The sequence below is a fragment of the Amphiura filiformis genome, chromosome 16 (assembly GCF_039555335.1).
Source record: "Amphiura filiformis chromosome 16, Afil_fr2py, whole genome shotgun sequence".
NCBI classification, from domain to species: domain Eukaryota; kingdom Metazoa; phylum Echinodermata; class Ophiuroidea; order Amphilepidida; family Amphiuridae; genus Amphiura; species Amphiura filiformis.
Genome location: NC_092643.1, coordinates 12,011,472 through 12,029,757, shown reverse-complemented (window position 1 = coordinate 12,029,757; position 18,286 = coordinate 12,011,472). Strand labels below are relative to the sequence as shown.

The following is an 18,286-nucleotide window of genomic DNA, read 5'->3' as shown; positions in this document are numbered from 1 at the left end:
TCCTTTTGACATGACACGTCACATATGTATGCACCTTAAGGGATCTAAAATGAGCATTTATTGTGTTTCGACAGTATTTTTTGTGGGACATGAGAGCACCTCAGACCTATCGAATTGCATTCTGAATACGAAGCATGTCTTTCTGATATCAAATAATTTTCATTTTTGAAAATCACAATATAATACAAATTTTATGACAAATTATAAAAATTTGATATTTTTCAAATTTTGATATATAACAGTCCTCGAAGTAAATTATATAAATCTAATGACATATTCTTAAAGTGTATGTAGTAGGGAGGAAAAGCCGACGGTCAATTGAAAATTTTGACCTTTCATATTGAAGATGTGGATTTTTTTCCCAAAAGACCTAATTTTTTTGGTGTTTTGGGAAAAAATCCATATCTTCAATACGAAAGGTCAAAATTTTCAATTGATCGTCGGCTTTTCATCCCACCTACATACACTTTAAGTATAAATCATCAGATATATAAAGTTTACTTACAAGTACTCTTAAATATCAAAAATATCAATTTTAATGATTTGCCATAAAATGTGTATTAAATTGCGAATTTCAAAAATCAAAATATTTGATATCAGAATGACATTCTTCGTATTTAGAATGCAATTCGATATGTCTGATGTACTCTAATGTCCCACAATAAATACTGTCCAAACGTTCATACCCCAGCCCTTAATGTGCCCTTTAACTATTCACAAAGAAATGTCAAAAAGGACCGAGTTTTAGAAATTGATATAATTGGAAAGTATTGCAGGCCACTTTGGGACACTTATAAAAACATGGAGAACATTACGTTAATAACGTAAGACATTGCTCTTTTGTTTGATTTGCCGACAGGCCTTTCATAAAAGTGTTACCATTGTTTCAAACAAAATGATTCCGGCGTTCAATTGGTAAGACAACATATTAACGCTTTACACAGCAGGCGAGTATCAGTAAGTGACGGTACTGAGAAAGTGGTACCATTATTATTACATAGCCCAACGGCATGATTGAGTTGCCCCAAACCTTCTAAATTATTTAATTGCAAGGCGGCCAAAGTGGGTTGTGTGGCTAATGTGAATGAAATGAATGAATACGCTATTTATTTGTTTATTTATTTGTTTATTTATTTAACTTGGCACATACAATCAGCGACCAGCACTGTTCTCCCTTGCTGCCCAGCAATACAGTATAAAACAACGTATTTAATAAAACATATAAACAGCACGTCAAACCCTTATACTAAATTTGAAGACCGAATTAAAAAGTTTTGGTCTGGTTGACAGGACGTAATACCCAAACTAATCTTTTTAATTCCGTCTTCACTTATATGTTCAGATAAAGATCAAATTATGATAATAATTGTGTAGAGAAAATATCTAAAATAAAGTCGATTAATGGATACCCCAGTAATAAATAAAAATGTGAATAGGTGGTATGTCAAAAGAAGGCAACTTTGGACTTTTTGTATTGTAGATATACATTTTTCTCCAAAAATATCCAATATTTTTAGGTGTTTTGGGAAAAAATAAATATCTTCAATACGAAAGGTCAACATGGATAACTTTTCTTCCCAGCTACATTCATTAAGTACACATCTTTAGATTTATAAAGTTTACTTCGAGGACTGTTAAATATAAAAAAGTATTAAATTTTTTTAATAATTTGCCATAAAATTTGTATTATATATTATATGTTTTCAAAAAAATCAAAATTATTTGATATCAAAAGGACATTCCTCGTATTCAGAATGCAATTTGGTGTGTCTGACGTGCTCTCAGGTCCCACAAAAATACTGTGCAAAGGTGGGTGATCGACTCCTTAAATCGCTCCAACTTTGGAATTCCAAAACTTAGTTTGGGAACATTCGATTTAAACGAAAAAAAAGCAGGGTTGAAAAGGAAAAATGATTTGTAAAAAAAATCAAAATATACCTCCTTTTGACATACCACATTATGATGTACGTTCAAGTATACAGGATTTTCTTTAGAATGCCTTTCACATACTTACGCGTGCGAGTTTTAGAAGCAAACTTTTTTTGGGCTTAATTATTATTTTACAGCATTGACACTCCTACTCATGTGAGGAAAGTTTCTATCAAATCAATCGTATTTATTTATTTTCCATCAAACAAATCATGAAATACAAAAACGATGGAAGAAGTACAACGAAAAGCAGCGCCCGGGGTAGAGGTGGATGTTGCGCCCATTGTTCACAATTAGAACCAAAAAGATGATACATAGAACCCCATTCATAAATTTTAAACATTTGATTCAAGGAGCATAAAAGTATATGAAATTTAACAATAATTATAAGTATAACCAGTTTAGTTCGAAGGAACAATTTACATAAGCATAAAAGCAGTGGTGAACGAATTTTAAAATAACAAGATAACTGAAAGCAATTACTTTTATAATCACGAGGATTGAGGATACAAAAATACAGTTATAGTTCAATAGCGTAGCGACCGGGGGCAGAGGGGGCACGTGCCCTGGGCACCGCCCTTAGGGGGCGCCGAATTGACAAATTCAGCATCGATTCTGCGCCCCCTCCGAGCGATGAAAGTTAAAATTTTCGCACGCTTCGCGCGCCTTTCAGCACAAAATAATTTGAAAGATAAATTTAAGACCGATTTTCAAATTCATCATAACCAAAGTAATAGGTCCTATTTTTGCAAATTTTCACGGGCTCCGCGCGCAAGTTGTTTCAGGAATTGGCAAGGGGCGACATTATTTATCCTTAGCCCTGTACGCCACAACCCCTAGCTACGCCACTGTTATAGTTACCCAGCAAACACAAAAAAGTTGTTGAAACGTTTATTCAAAACGTTTTAATAACATTTAAATGTCGGATTATATAAAGATCATGATACGTTTTTAAAACGTTATTGTAAAATATTTTGGGACAAGAATTTTTACAAATATTTTGTTAACAGTTAAAATTCTGTTAGAACGTTTTGTATCACGTTTTCAAAAATATTTTATGAATGTTATTAACACGTTTTCATACCCTTTATATAAACCGACATGATTAAAAAAATACCCGCAAAAGCCAAGTTTTGATTTTATTTTCACTTTTTTATAGTGTGTTCCAAACCATTTGAGTTAGAAGAATGTAATTTATGTGATTTTCGCCACTGTTATTTTTACATGTGTTTATTTTTAGATTTCGCGGCTGATTTCCTTTTCAAAAATCTATACATTTATTTTATTATCTTGCATGAATAATTAAAGTCCCATTCAGGGATTCCAGTACAAGTGTAAACAATTGAAATTGTTTATAAATTACTTAAAGGTGAATGATAAGTCATTCAAATTTTTGGAATGAAAAAATTGGCAAAAAAGGAAAAAAACCCAACAGTATTGATAAAATTGAAATTCCCATTCAAATACATGTAGCTAATTTATATATTGTCGGTATATAAATTACAGATTCATGTAACATGCCTTATTTTGTCTTAAATGCACGGCTTTCGGCTGAACCACAACCACTGGCAGGCTATGTAAGCACATCTATATAACAAAGACATAGGTACCAAAATCTGAATTTTGATCATTTTTACGATCGTCCGAATGAGCAAATCACCGAATGTGCCTTTAAGAAGATACATCATTTTTTAATTCATGCATTTTTAAGAGTACACAGTGGCACTTAAGGAAGTTGATATTTGCATATGAATTCCTTTGGACGAGAGCATTCTTCAGTACTCCACAAATTTCGCCTCTGTTGGCTCAACATCACGCAATTTTCCTCTCTACGTTTTCCATTGTTCGGTTCCCTGTTCTTCCAGTTTGTGTAAGAACCAAGCACTGAATCCGGATCATCACTCCATCTGTATGTACCCTCTGTAGTCTCGTCGTTCAATCCAATCCATACCTACATGATAGTTAATAAGAAGGGAAATTGGTGACCTTTCCTGGTTTAAGGGTACACGATGTATTGTTGGTCGAAGCAGCCAGAAAAATCAATTATCATTATCTTAATCAATATATTATTAAAAAATAACACTTTAATGTTTCGCAATAGTTCATTTTACAAATCATACAATTTGAAAATTTGCTTGATTTATTGTTGTTAGTGAGTTATGTACGTTTTACAAAAGTGTTGTTGTTTCAGCCCTCAACAAAACAATATCTGTGATATTTGAATTCTTCTACACACTCGCTATGAAATGATCAATGCAATTTTTGCCACGGCATATTGTAATGTTTGCACATGTTCTAACTTATACTTCATTGGAATCGATCAAGTATGCTGTGTTTGTATGTTTCTAGAAGAACAGGGTAATTTTGAATTAATGTCATTATGACATCACATCGCCCCATAGATCTCCACGCTTTGAGCAGCCAAGATAGCACGTGGGGTTCTTTTCATTTTAGCTCATTATTTGATTTTAAAATGGACAGAAAACCTTCTGGACAGTTGTTACTAATATTATTTCATTATTGTTGGCAAAGAATAACGATTAAAAAAATTGAAATTGTATATTATGGCTGTGTGTGAGTCCGGAGGGATATCAGAGAGAGATGTGCCCGGAGCCAGGGCCCGGAGGGGGTATCTGTAGGTAATGCGCCCTTGTTTTTGCCCCTTTTTCAAATGAAGCCCGATTGAGGCCATTTGGTACACATTTTTATACTATCATTGGTTAATAGTATAACATACCTAAAAAAAGGGTGTAACAAAAAATTTATACAATTTAGAAAATAGTATTAGACAAACATGTTACTTATTGAGTGTATTACTTGGTTGTCAATGTAATTTCTTCAGCTAATACATAAACTTTATTTCAATAACATCGGTGGTCTACAAGTAACGATATGACCATTGTATGAGGTAGTCCTAAAACAGCTTGGGTCACTTTCGTGTCTTTGTGTAGCAATAGCCATCTAAATGATGGGTAATTGGTAAAAATGGGGCATTTGAAGTGGTATTTTAATTTATGATTTTGAAATAAATATCATACTATTTATTTACTAATGTCAATTAATTGAAAGAAAAACATGAAAAACCTTTGCTTTTGTTTGTTCTGAGATCTTTGATGATAAGCATGGGAGTTAATTTTAAGCGGTACAAACTTGATTTGCGAATTGTCAAAAAATGACCCAACTCGGGCAATTAAGTAAAATCAGACATAGCGTTTGAACTTGAAACTAGGAAAGACATACAAGTAAAGTAACAACATCAACATGACTCATTTTAATTTTTCTAAAAATCAAAAAAAGCCAATCATGAAAGTCGATGCAAGTTTGATATACGCGAAAATCTCAAAAGTGACCCAACTCGTTTTTGGACGATTTAGTTAAGGGATCCAAAATGAGCGTTTATTGTGTTTCGACAGTATTTTTGTGGCACATGAGAGCACCTCAGACCTATCGAACTGCATTCTGAATACGAAGCATGTCTTTCTGATATCAAATAATTTTCATTTTTTAAAATCACAATATAATACAAATTTTATGACAAATTATAAAAATTTGATATTTTTCAAATTTTGATATATAACAGTCCTCGAAGTAAATTATATAAATCTAATGATATATTCTTAAAGTGTATGTAGCAGGGAGGAAAAGCCGACGGTCAATTGAAAATTTTGACCTTTCATATTGAAGATATGGATTTTTTTCCCAAAAAGACCTAATTTTTTTGGTGTTTGGGGAAAAAAATCCATATCTTCAATACGAAAGGTCAAAATTTTCAATTGATCGTCGGCTTTTCATCCCACCTACATACACTTTAAGTATAAATCATCAGATTTATAAAGTTTACTTCAAGTACTGTTAAATATCAAAAATATCAATTTTAATGATTTGCCATAAAATGTGTATTAAATTGCGAATTTCAAAAATCAAAATTATTTGATATCAGAATGACATTCTTCGTATTCAGAATGCAATTCGATATGTCTGATGTGCTCTAATGTCCCAAAATAAATACTGTCCAAACGTTCATACCCCAGCCACCATAGCGTTTGAGCCCGAGCTATAGTAGAGAAACCAAGTTCTTCTGTTAGCCAAGATGTTACTGAATCCACTGCATATTGTTGCCATGATCTCTTTTATTGTTCTCTGAGAAGCGTTATTGCAATTGTATAATTTTTAATTTTACAGTCTGTATGACCAAGTCTTATAGACTTGGCCGATGAAGGGTGTCTTTTTTCTTCAAAAGTCTCAAGACATTTGGTGCATATTTTTACACATATACACTATGATATTCTGTTTGCTTAAAATCGAACAACATTGTGCTTATGATTTAAAAGTAAAAGTTGCCCAAATGTGTAAGGGACATTTGATATTGTGTCCCCGGATTGTGTCCCCACTTGAAAATTGGAAGCGTGTTCTTCTCCCATCCCAGGATTGAAACCCTTTATAGCATGCCATAAGCGCATGAAAATTAACTTACATTGGCATCTGTCGTGCTACCGACCTCGTTACCGACGAAGTTATTTTCTCCTGCAGAATGAATGCTAGTGAGGTTGCTGCCGCTGATAAGCCCGATACAGTGATCCCGCGCGGCAGTCCATGCGAGCTGATTTGTGATCTTAATGTAACAGGAATTTTCGTACTCGCTCCAATTTGAGTTTGAGCATCCAGCTGTGTGATTTAATGAAAAGGGAGATAACAAGTGAAAATTAAAAATAAAGGATTTAGATTAGATTTAGAGTATTTCGAACGTGTGCCACGGGTCTCGGAAACTGATTAATTATACTGAGGTTGAACGAGAGCATCTATAGCTTGGCAAATGAGTTGGTTTACCATGCAGTGGCGTAACGAGGTGCGAGGGAAGGTACGTTCCCCCAATCGATTTGTAAATTTATAAAATCCCATAGTAAAATTCCCAAAAACCGACTTGTGCTCACAATCAGGTCTGTTGCCCCTATCGTAGTCGGTTGGACGACTCACCCTATACTACTGTTACCATACAGTTACTGCTGTGTTAGATCCCTGCCTCGACAATATACAATTTAAACATATTTGATTGATTGGGACGTTAGACCGAACTGTTCTTTTTCTAACTTTCATTATAATCATCGTGGATTCTATAAACCCGATTTTAAAACGGTAAGTGTATATTTAACATTTAACATACTTGATAATAGATTGCGATAAACTACTTCCAATTAACAGAGCTCAACTTACTTGTTTCACAGTTAGTTCCAGTATAACCAGTAACACAAGTACACGTGTATCTGTTTACTTCATCAGTACATGCACCATTTTGACATGGGGAAGAAGCGCATTCGTTAATATCTGAAAAGCAATAAATTTCGACAATTTTCTATTTAATCATTGAATTATTAACAAGAAAATAACGTCACATATCAACTCGACGTGGGATAGAGAGGCAACATCAGGTGAGTATCGAATGGCCAAATTACATGATTAAAGTATATAGACAAACAGCATGCAATACGGAAAATAAGCTTGTTTGATAACACACCCATCAATCACTACTGTCCATTCAATTACCTTAGATTATTGTCTTTAAGATATATATTTGAAGAAATAAAATGTCATAAAACGAATACAAACATTCGGCTCTCAATACGGGATATTCAAAATTCCCGCGCCGAAATTGTCTAAGTGCAATGACGTTATGGTTATTTGGGCTCATTTGTCGTCAGCATTCATTGTATTACTGGGACGTCATTGTATTCAACAATTTCGGCGGCCGGGAAATTTGAATATCGCGTGTTGAAATCCGATGGTCAATATGAGTTTGTTTTAAATTAAACCATGTGATTCGTTCTTGATAATAATTTTTTTCTTTCCAATTGTAATATATACCTTATACGGAGCTGGATGGAGTAAATTTGTTATTGCTCATCAGCAGTCACAATTTTCGTCTCACTAGTGGGCGATGTTTCCTTTTCAAGAACCCCCCATCCTGTGTGGACCCCTTACCTGTACTGCAATCAGGTCCAGTATAGCCAGCCGAACACTGACAGTAGTAACCGTCTACTTGATCAACACACACCCCGCCATTTGCACATGTCACACCTTCACAATCATCAATATCTGCGAATGAATTAAAAAGTATTTGCGAGTTAATCAGTGAATAATGTTGATACCCCGGAGATGATATCCCAGCAAACACAAAACGTTTCCGACATCATTCGCAAAAGGTTATAACAACAGGTTGTCAGAAAACGTTTAAATGTCGGGTTATATAAATGGTACATTAATGGTATAAAACGTTTTCATAACAAGGGACCATTGAAAGAAAAACATATTTGGTATCAAAATAAAGCTAATAACATATAGAATCCATTTCTAAAATGATAAACGCAATTTTCCTTTATTTTACCCCCTAATCAGCAAATAAAGACAAAGCGCCCAATGTCGCGTCGTTCCGCCCAATTCATATGTGCAGAGACACGTGGCAACCCCTGTGACGTCAAAGTGGTTATCCTTTCCGCTGCATGGCAACACTGCATAGTCCAGACTTGGTCCTAAACCAACGCATGAACGTGTTTACAGCAATGAACTTTTATGTGCCTTTTAGGCCTAACAAGTATATTAAAAAGGATATTATAATATAAATTACAAAGCTACAATGACTTCTATGATAGGCCTATATATAAATTCTAGCTAGGCCTACAAAATTGGCCAACAACGGGGAAACATGAGTAAGTTAGGCCTAGGCCTTCATATTGACAAAGTCAAAGCTGTCAGTGCTAGCTGCTCGGCGTTTGCAAGAGAGTATCATTTGTTTTGACTGAGGCATTCTGATATAGCAACTCTTATATTTCCTCTGAAATATCTAGTGAGGATAGGAAAGAGAAGGCAATGATGTTTCGGGTTAGCCCATGACATGCGACTTAATTTCTTTAGGCCTAATTAGCCTACCTCCCGGGTTATAAAATTAATATTTTGGTTCTCGTCCAGAGGATTTTCATGAATTGATGAGGGAGGAGGTGTTTGTTTTTTCAGTGTAAAATCAGCATTGTCTGCAGTTTTCGGTCTTTTCCAACAGTGCTCGAGGAAACGATGACGCCCTTTTTTTTTCAAATGTGAGATTCTGAGGGATAAACCCCCTAGAGTAGGCCCTACCACAAAAAGACTTGGAAGTAGTCCTTGTTCTCTAATAAACTTATTTATAGGCCTATGTATGAAAAATTCATAAATCATTCCAAAGTCTAAAATAATTGAAAAATCTAAAAAATCAAAAAAAATCCTGACAAATCCCAGAAATTGAGGAGGGAGGGGACGAGAACCAGGTTCAAACAAAAGTAAGGCTCGGGAGAGCGAGTTGGTGCGGTTGTTTTCTCGCCTTGCACCACTACACTACTGAGGTCCCGGGTTCAACTTCAAGCCCCTGGCGCGAGGCCCAAAGATTCATGTGAACTTGGTTTATCTCGATCCCGCAGGTTTTCTTCGGGATCTCCAGTTTCCTCCTGCTTCTCAAAAATCGGTGATTAGTTGTTTGATTATCAAAAACTTCCTTCACCCAATGAAATTTGGGGAGCTGAAAAGATAATTGGTGGATGTTACAATCTAAGTGCGGCTATTTGCGACAGGTTCGGCAGCATTCAGCCTAGATGATGCGATCTGATCGTGATAAGTACCATGGCAGCGAAATTACAGCGCTTTGAACTCTCCGAGATCTGGGAAAAGGCGTATTATATAAAAGCCGAAATTTATTTTTATTTATTTTTAAAAGCCTATGAAAAATGAGAAACAAATTTGAAGATAAAGAACCACGAGAGGAACATATAAAGGCCACTCCAAACAATCATATGAACAATATTTACTGCTGTCAGCCTTTAGTTTACGTTATGGACATGCTTATAGGCCTAATCCAATCTCAACTCCTACTGATACTTGAAAGTGCAAAGTGTCCGAGCGTTTTATCAAAGGTAGGCCTACAGTTACAAAGTTTATGTTGTTTGGGTAAATCTTGTAAAATACAGCGCGCCTGGCTGGATATCTCGTTTTTAGAAAGGACTGACATCAATTTCGCATAGCCTAGGCCTACCCCGGTCCTAACCATCCATGGATTAAAATAAGTGTAGGCCTATAATATTTCCCATTTGATGCTTGTAGCATATAGAGCTTTTTGAAGGCCTATGTATGTTTATAGAGGCTTTCAAGAACAGCTTGCATGTCATGTTCTTCTGAACCAACTTCTTCATCTGCCGTTCAGCTACTGCCCCAGTGCCAACGGCTCAAATAATATTGGCAGGTCTCCCGTATAACACATGGTAGGCCTATAGGGGAATAAATTTGCAAAATAAAAGGGCCTAGGCCTACTTTGCATTGTTGGTAATTTACTGCAGAGCAAACACAAATGTTTTACAGAAAACATTTAAATGTCGGGTTATATAAAGGGTATAAAAACGTTTTAATAACATTGGAAAAACATTTTTGAAAACTTGGTACAAATCATTCTAAACAATGTTATTTTGGGGTTGAAAAAATGTTTTGCAAAAAATGTTTGCCCAAAATATTTACAATAACGTTTTTAAAATGTTTTCACGACCTTTATACAACCTGACATTTAAATGTTATTAAAACATTTTGTAAAAAACATTTTAAGAACATTTCTGTGTTTGCAGGGTGCAAATATTTTAACATAATGTTATTTTAAGCAGTGTTGGAGGACTCGGGACTCGTCCGGACTCGAGTCCTTTTTTCAAGGACTCGGACTCGGACTTGGACTCGGAAGCTAAGGACTTGGACTCGGACTCGGACCCCAAGGACTCGGGGACTCGGCTTCGAGTCCTCCTCGAGTCCGGCAAAATAGGGTCTTTTTAGGTCTTTTATTTTCGTTCATTGTAAACTTCTTCTTAATGCTTGTATGATCAATGATCACAATCACACCACATGATTAATCTAAGTTATTTTGCATGCAAATAAATTCAGTTTGTAAATAAAAGTACAACCAAAAAGCAAGATTGCTTTCAGTTATATCTTTAATTGGTTAAATCATTTTAATCATTAATCGTTTGTTTTGACATGACTGCTTTGTTAGACGCAAGTCTAGAATGTACATGAATAATAATACCCAGGGGCACTCAAGTTAAATGTTGGTAGGTGTATGCGGTGCTGAACTTTGGGAACTAAGAACTGATTTGGGGGCTTGATGATCTGAAATTTTAATATTTTTGTGGAGGTCTATGAAAGAAAATTAGGTCAAATTATAGGCTTTGGAGCTAACAAATTCAAAATGTTTCCAAATTTGAGTTAAAGAGCTACAATTTTTAGAGTGTTTAGGCTCAATGAACTGGAGCATGTTGCAAATGTGGATCTTAAGGAACTACCGGAGAGCCTTAAAAAGGGACCCTTGACTGCTGCACATACCAGTACCACCTTTACATGTGAGTGACTGCCCCCAACCCCCGGAATAATACTGCATAGGCCTACAGCCAGATCCAACACCCCTTCGTTTGGCACCTGAAGTTTGATAGTGACGTCATAATGACGTCAATGAACTGGAGCATGTTGCAAATGTGGGTCTTAAGGAACTACCAGAGAGCCTTAGAAAGGGACCCTTGACCGCCGCACATCCCAGTACCACCTTTACATGTGAGTGACCCCCCACCCCCGGAATAATACTGCATAGGCCTACAGCCAGATCCAACACCCCTTCGTTTGGCACCTGAAGTTTGGAAGTGACGTCATATTTTGATTGTCATATTGCATCTTTTGCCTCTTTAAAACACAAGCCTAATAAATTACTGTGAGTCTCTGATTATACTCTGTTTCCAAGGTATGCTACCTTAGGGGTTGAGCAAAAATTATGAGCATTGGGGGAAGGTAAAATTGGGGGCAAGAATTTTTTGCCGATCGAAAGGGAGAGTGGAAGCAATTTTTGGCAAGCCGAGAGGGGGAACAAGCAATTTTTGGCACATATGGGGTACCTTTCAAATAAAACGTTCTAAAAAGGCTTAGAAAACAGTACGGAACTCTTACATAATGTAAATTTCCCTGCTCCATGCGCTCGCAACATATACCTAAATCATTTAAGGTTTGTAAATTGGGATCTCAAAAAATGGCATGTGCAATTAAGGGGGGTGCAAAGATTTTTGGCAGGCCGGGAGGGGATAACCATTTTTTGCAATTTCACCCCTCCGCATAATTATTGCACAGCCCCAAAACAATACTAGGCATGCTAGGTGGGATTAGCATATAAATGTATTTACAAGAAAATAATATAGAACTAAAATTCTGGTTAAGTATAGGCCTACGTTGATAAACTTATTGGTGAAAACCCCAGGGCTTGAATTTGATACATGAGGACTCGGACTCGGACTCGGACTCGAGCATTGAGGACTCGGACTCGGACTCGGACTCGGACATCAGAAATTGGCAGGGACTCGGACTTGGACTCGGACACCAAGGACTCGGACTCGGACTCGGATGACGAGGACTCGACTACAACACTGATTTTAAGTGTTGACAACATATTTGGCCAAAAATGTTTGCAAAAATAGTTTACAATGCAATGACATTTCGAAAACATTTTAAAAATATTGTTGTAGTGTGTTTTCATACAAAACGTTTAAAACGATTTCATGACCTTTATATAACCCGACATTTTAATGTTATTAAAACGTTTTTACCTAAACCAAAACCCAAAATATAACTTATTTAAAACGTTTTTGTGTTTGCTGGGTAATGAGATATGACATGTAAGCCTCTCTTGAAAGTCGGTTGAAAAATAATGATTTAGAAATCAACAGAAGGAAATTAATTAAGAAAACCATTAGCCTCTTCGAAGTATGGTGTACACAGGAGGGCAGTCTTCAATCTAGGTAAAACCCGGTAAATTCAAAAGACTTCACCCACTTCGTGCAGCGCTATCTTATTGTGTCGGCCATATGTCGAAAAGGCTAATACTAAGCCTAATAGGCCTTCAACCACAGTTGGTCGAAAAAGAAAGGTAAGGATCTCCGACCTTTTTTATGTGGTATCTTCCTTGTGGGTTTCGTAAATAATCATGTTTACTGAAATTATTCAGTTTCTAGCAGCTGTTCGGGTGATCGGTCTTGATGAGCTTGTTTCAGAAGACTACACACAGACGCTGTTTTTTTTATTTATCACTGGAAATCTCTGGCTACATAATGTTTATGTACAGAAAATTTCTTGCCGATTAATTCGTTTAGCAAAATTATCGTCAAATTTGAATTACGTTCTGTTATAACAGAACGAAATTCAACACAGCGGCCATTGGAGCAATGTAAATAAACATAATCATACATAACTCGCGAACGCAAAATCGGAATCAACTGAAATTTCGGGAATAAGCTTTTTCGTGGATGTCTATTAAAAATGTCATGCTAGGATCACGAAATCCTCCTGTAAAGGTCTGCGGTGACTCCCTTAGTCATGTTAGTTGTACGGTGAAGCTCGGGTGATGGTTCCCGATGAGCTTGTCCTATAGCTTTCTTTTTGGTAGAAAAAGAAAGGTAGGGATCTTCGACCTTTATATCTTCCTTGTGGTTTTCGTATAATGTGTACTGAAATTATTCCGTTTCTAGCTGCTTTACGGATGATCGATCCTGAAGAGCTTTTTTCGGTGACACGGAAGTCGAATTTTTACCAAATATACATGTAGATTAGTTCGCCTCTGATCAGGGACATTGTTCAGCACCAAGAACGAAGAAACGTAACCTAGGCCTAGTTTGCTGCTGACGTCCCTGTCAATCAAAATCCGCGTCGTCCGTGATTGGTTATCATTCACAAAACCGCGCGTATATTGTTTGATAGGGACGGATAGTCATCTATTCTTTAAAACCGGTTTTAAATCGGTAAGTGTATGATTTATTTAAAAAAAATTAATATGCTTACAAATGAATTGCTATAAAACACTTCCAATTAAGCACTCTACTTACCTATGTCACAGTTAGTTCCAGCATAACCATCATTACAAGTACACGTGTATGCATTTACTACATTATTACATGCACCATTTTCACATGGGGAAGAAGCGCATTCGTTAATATCTGAAAAGCAATAAATTTCGAAAAGTTTCTATCAACGATTAATTTGTTGTTAATTCGCTTCCACAGATGACATTAAGTTCATCTTAGGGGCTCACCATTGTATTTTTATGGGGGGCATGTCGAGCTTGGGTTGGGCGCAGTTCAGAATGTGTTTGTTTCACGCACCGCCTTCGGCAGCAACATTATTTATTTCCAATTTTAATGTTTGTTTTTTTCGTGTCACCTGTGAGCGAAGTTTCCGCCCCCCCCCAAAAAAAATCCCATCTACCCCCTAAAAATCAAATGGTGCAACCCTTTACCTGTATTGCAGTCAGCTCCAGTAAAGCCAGCGGGACATTGACAGATGTAGCCGTCTACTTCATCAACGCATTCTCCGCCATTTGGACATGTCACACCTACACAATCATCAATATCTGTAAGTAAATTAAAAAATTAATTGCATGTTAATCAAAATGTTGATACCCGGGAGTTTCTAAATAATGATATATAAATATCAAATTAATCAGGAAAGTCCTTTAACCACAGTTGGTCTAAAAAGAAAAGTAGGGATCTTCAACTTTTTTATGTGGTATCTTCCTTGTGGGTTTTGTAAATAATCATATGTTTACTGAAATTATATAGTTTCCAGCAGCTCTACGAATGATCGGTCCTGATAGCTCATTTCCGGACTCTCAGTAGTAGAGTTTTACCAAATAAAGGCTCTATAAAGTACATAGGATGAAAAAAATGGGAAAACAATAAAGGTTGGCTGTTGAAAATCGATGCTCCCTTTCGACCTGCCAAAATGTATCCCACACGGCCTAATAAAAATCCCCCAGTTTGCCAAAAATTCTTGCCCAACCCCCCACCATGTTACCATCCCCAGAGCTCATAATTATTGAACAAGCCCTAAATGTTCAATTGATTGCTTGTAATCTCTGAAATTTACTAACTTTTCGCCAGCGTTAGCTGGCTATGATCTAATTCGGAGATCGTCTTTGTTTGCTAAAGAGATTACGGGGTACTAGCATTGGTTTGAATTACTTTGCGGAACTTTTTATGGTAAAAATATATAATAGACCTGTTATTGGATTTGTAAGAAAAAGAAAGTATGTTTTGCCGTTTCAACGAATGAAAACGAGTGAGAATTTCAAAAGTTATGGTTTGAAGGAAATATGACATTAAAAGTTCATGCCAGGCCTATAATAGTTTCCACAGCATATCAACGAAAGAAAATTATAGAATCCTTGTTATCAGGCGTTCTTAGATTTACATTCGCAGACCTCCTGGAGATCAGCACAGCATGAGATGTGAGTGTATTGATAACATGATTAAAACCTTTATGGACGTAAAAGTCAAAGTAAAAATATCCTATAATCTGTATCGTTTTATGGATAAAAATGACTCAAAATGTCATTTATGAAATAATTTATATCTTAAACATCAGTTTTGTCTTTTCAACGGGAAAAATTCGATGCAATTTCAGGGCCTATTTTTGATATGGGTATAATTTATATACATGTAGGCCAATTCCTATTATAATTGAACAATATCAGTCTTTATACATTTTATAATGTGCTATATTAAGTATAAATTGCGAATTAATATAAAATTAATGTGCATGTATAAGGCAAGTAGGATGGCAGTTTTTACGTTTTTAGCCAATTAACTAAAAACTGCATTTCTTTATATTAATAATGAGCTAAGGGTAGCCTAACAGGCAGAAAAGACAAAAAGACACAATTTGGAGTAATTAATTGACAGGAAGTTATAGGAGTTGTTTGGTTTGCTGTTTCTGTGTGCATGTTCTCATCATTGATGGTTTGGTGGACTGTCATGAAACATGTGCATGTTCTCATCATTGATGGTTTGGTGGACTGTCATGAAACATGTGCATGTTCTCATCATTGATGGTTTGGTGGACTGTCATGAAACATGTGCATGTTCTCATCATTGATGGTTTGGTGGACTGTCATGAAACATGTGCATGTTCTCATCATTGATGGTTTGGTGGACTGTCATGAAACATGTGCATGTTCTCATCATTGATGGTTTGGTGGACTGTCATGAAACATGTGCATGTTCTCATCATTGATGGTTTGGTGGACTGTCATAAAACATGATGGATCATAAAAAAGAGTGATCCTAAAAATGCCACCACCCAAACTAATTACAAGGCATCTTCTGCATTGAAGCTGGCTTTCCCTTTAAAGGGAATTTTTATTAACATCTAAAGTGCGTAGCTGAAAGCTAATTCTGGGTAACACCCGACTCAGGTAAAGGAGACGATCCTGTATAAACAGTGATCGGAATGCCCATCTCTCTTTCATTGGTGATTTGGCCAGACTCCTCCATGTAATATTGCTATAGGGGGATCGCTACCAGGGCCGTTCCGACCATTAGGCCAGGTAAGGCGGTCGCCTAGGGCGGCAAACGCAGAGGGGCGCGAAAACAGAGGGCGAAAAAAGAAAAAACGGGAATGGAGAAAGAAAAGGGAAGAAAAATGAGGGCGGATAAAAAGAAAAAATAGGAGGGATAAAAATTACAGAAAAGAAAGAAAACGGTCGTGGGCAGCAGTGGCGTAGCGACTGGGAGAGGGCGAGGGGGCACGTGGGGGCACGTGCCCTGGGCTCCATCATTAGGGGGCGCCGAATTGACCAATTCACCATCGATTCTGCGCCCCTCCAAGCGATGAAAGTCAAATTTTTTCGCGCGCTTCGCGGGCATTTCACTACAAAATCATTTTTAAAATCAATTTATAATTCATTATAGCCTATTTGTGGAAATTTTCGCGCGCTCGCGCGCAATAGTTTTGAGAATCGGGGTGAGGGGGGTATCATTATGTATCGCTAGCCCTGGGCGTCACAAGCCCTAACTACGCCACTGGTGGGCAGTATACAAATCAAATAGGTCAAAACTGACAAGTTTTCAAGGGGTAACACTTTTGGTATGCTTTGGTGGAGCGGCAGAGAGAGGCTTTGCCTCGGGCGGCAAAACCCCTAGGAACGGCCCTGATCGCTACACCTCCTCTACAGCGAGTCTGTTACCGTCCCAGCATTTAAGAATGCCGGTACCCATTTTTAAAACACCTGGGTGGAGAGGAGTAATCGAGATAAAGTGCACAACACGATGGCGTCGCCGGGGCTCCAACCCGCAACCTTCCGCTAAGCCACCGTGCTCCCACTGCATGAGATCATTCTTTTCAAACATTATTGAATTATAACAGATAGATATTGCATCAAACATCGTTTATCTGCCTTAATAATACATGTTAATTAACAAAGATAAATAATCGAGTATACATACAAATGGCAATTAACTTTAATTTTAAAATGTTGGTCAACGCGATTTACCAAATACGCCATTATGTTAACCTGTGAGGACGTTTTTCCCCTCGTTGGCTAACCAGCGAGGGTATTTGAATCGAGATGTTCTACCCGTCCGCAGCATAAAGAATAATTTTGCTGATTGACTGAAATTTAGCCATGCCTTTATGCCGAATGTTTCCAAAACGACTAACCTGATTGGGTCTTTTTCCACGTGGGTCTGATATATTATAGTCTAATACGAGGGTCATTCAAAAGGTTCTACCTCCATTGTCACATTCTCTGTTATCTTACGTGGTGTCAGGAAGTTGAAATTACCCGTGATTATACTCTTAAATCTTGGCTACAAAATGAAATCTAAATTTTATAGCTCGTCGGTGAAGCCAAAAAGGTTTTTTTTACTCCTCGGTGAGGCTTTTTTTCAATCGTAAAGTTCTATAATTTTCAACAATTTGTTTTTCGATTTGTGAAATTTTGTCCATGTTTTTAATCATTTTTACGTTTAAATTTTGTCCATGATTTTAATCATTTTTACGTTTTGTAGCACCTAAATTTCGCGTGCCACAAGCAAACATCATTATTAAAATGAGTTAACATCAGGGGCGTAGCCAGCTTTCTTGGTGTGGGGGGGTAATGTACATGTAAACTGCAAAGTCTTTGAGCTTCCCAAAGGGGGCTTTATTGAGACCATGTGCAAAAATGTGATACTTTACACTCATTATGGTTCATGATGGGGTGAAATTTGATGGGAAACAGGCTCCTTGCCCCTCTCTTTTCCTTTGCCTTCCCAATTTTCTCTGTAATTTTTGGTTAGGTGGGTACTTTTCTCTTTCATTTTCAGGGGGCACTCTTCCCCCTGACCACCCCCCTCCACTGACTACGCTACTGGTTCATCTGGTGAGTTATTAGCACAAACCGGGTAACTTTTTCAAAGGAGATCCATATCTTATAATGAAAGACAAAGATAAAGAGAATTTATCGCGTCTGACGTCATCTGTCAATCAAATTCGAGCACGGTTTGTTTACAAGTGT

The 18,286-nt window shown here is 36.9% G+C and overlaps 1 protein-coding gene across 2 annotated transcripts in view; it reads right to left on the bottom strand.

Annotated features, from left to right (window-relative positions):
• Positions 1-1,105: 1,105 nt before the first annotated feature.
• The window catches only part of LOC140135573 (uncharacterized), a 64,845-nt gene continuing 47,664 nt past the window's right edge, over positions 1,106-18,286 (bottom strand). For both annotated transcript variants that reach the window (XM_072157111.1, XM_072157112.1), the window contains exons 12-17: positions 14,249-14,362; positions 13,839-13,949; positions 7,906-8,019; positions 7,141-7,251; positions 6,404-6,594; positions 1,106-3,880 (exon numbers count right to left, since the gene is read on the bottom strand). In XM_072157111.1, coding sequence (XP_072013212.1) covers positions 3,656-3,880; positions 6,404-6,594; positions 7,141-7,251; positions 7,906-8,019; positions 13,839-13,949; positions 14,249-14,362 — 866 coding nt within the window. In that variant the 3' untranslated portion in view covers positions 1,106-3,655. The remainder of the gene's footprint in view (positions 3,881-6,403; positions 6,595-7,140; positions 7,252-7,905; positions 8,020-13,838; positions 13,950-14,248; positions 14,363-18,286) is intronic.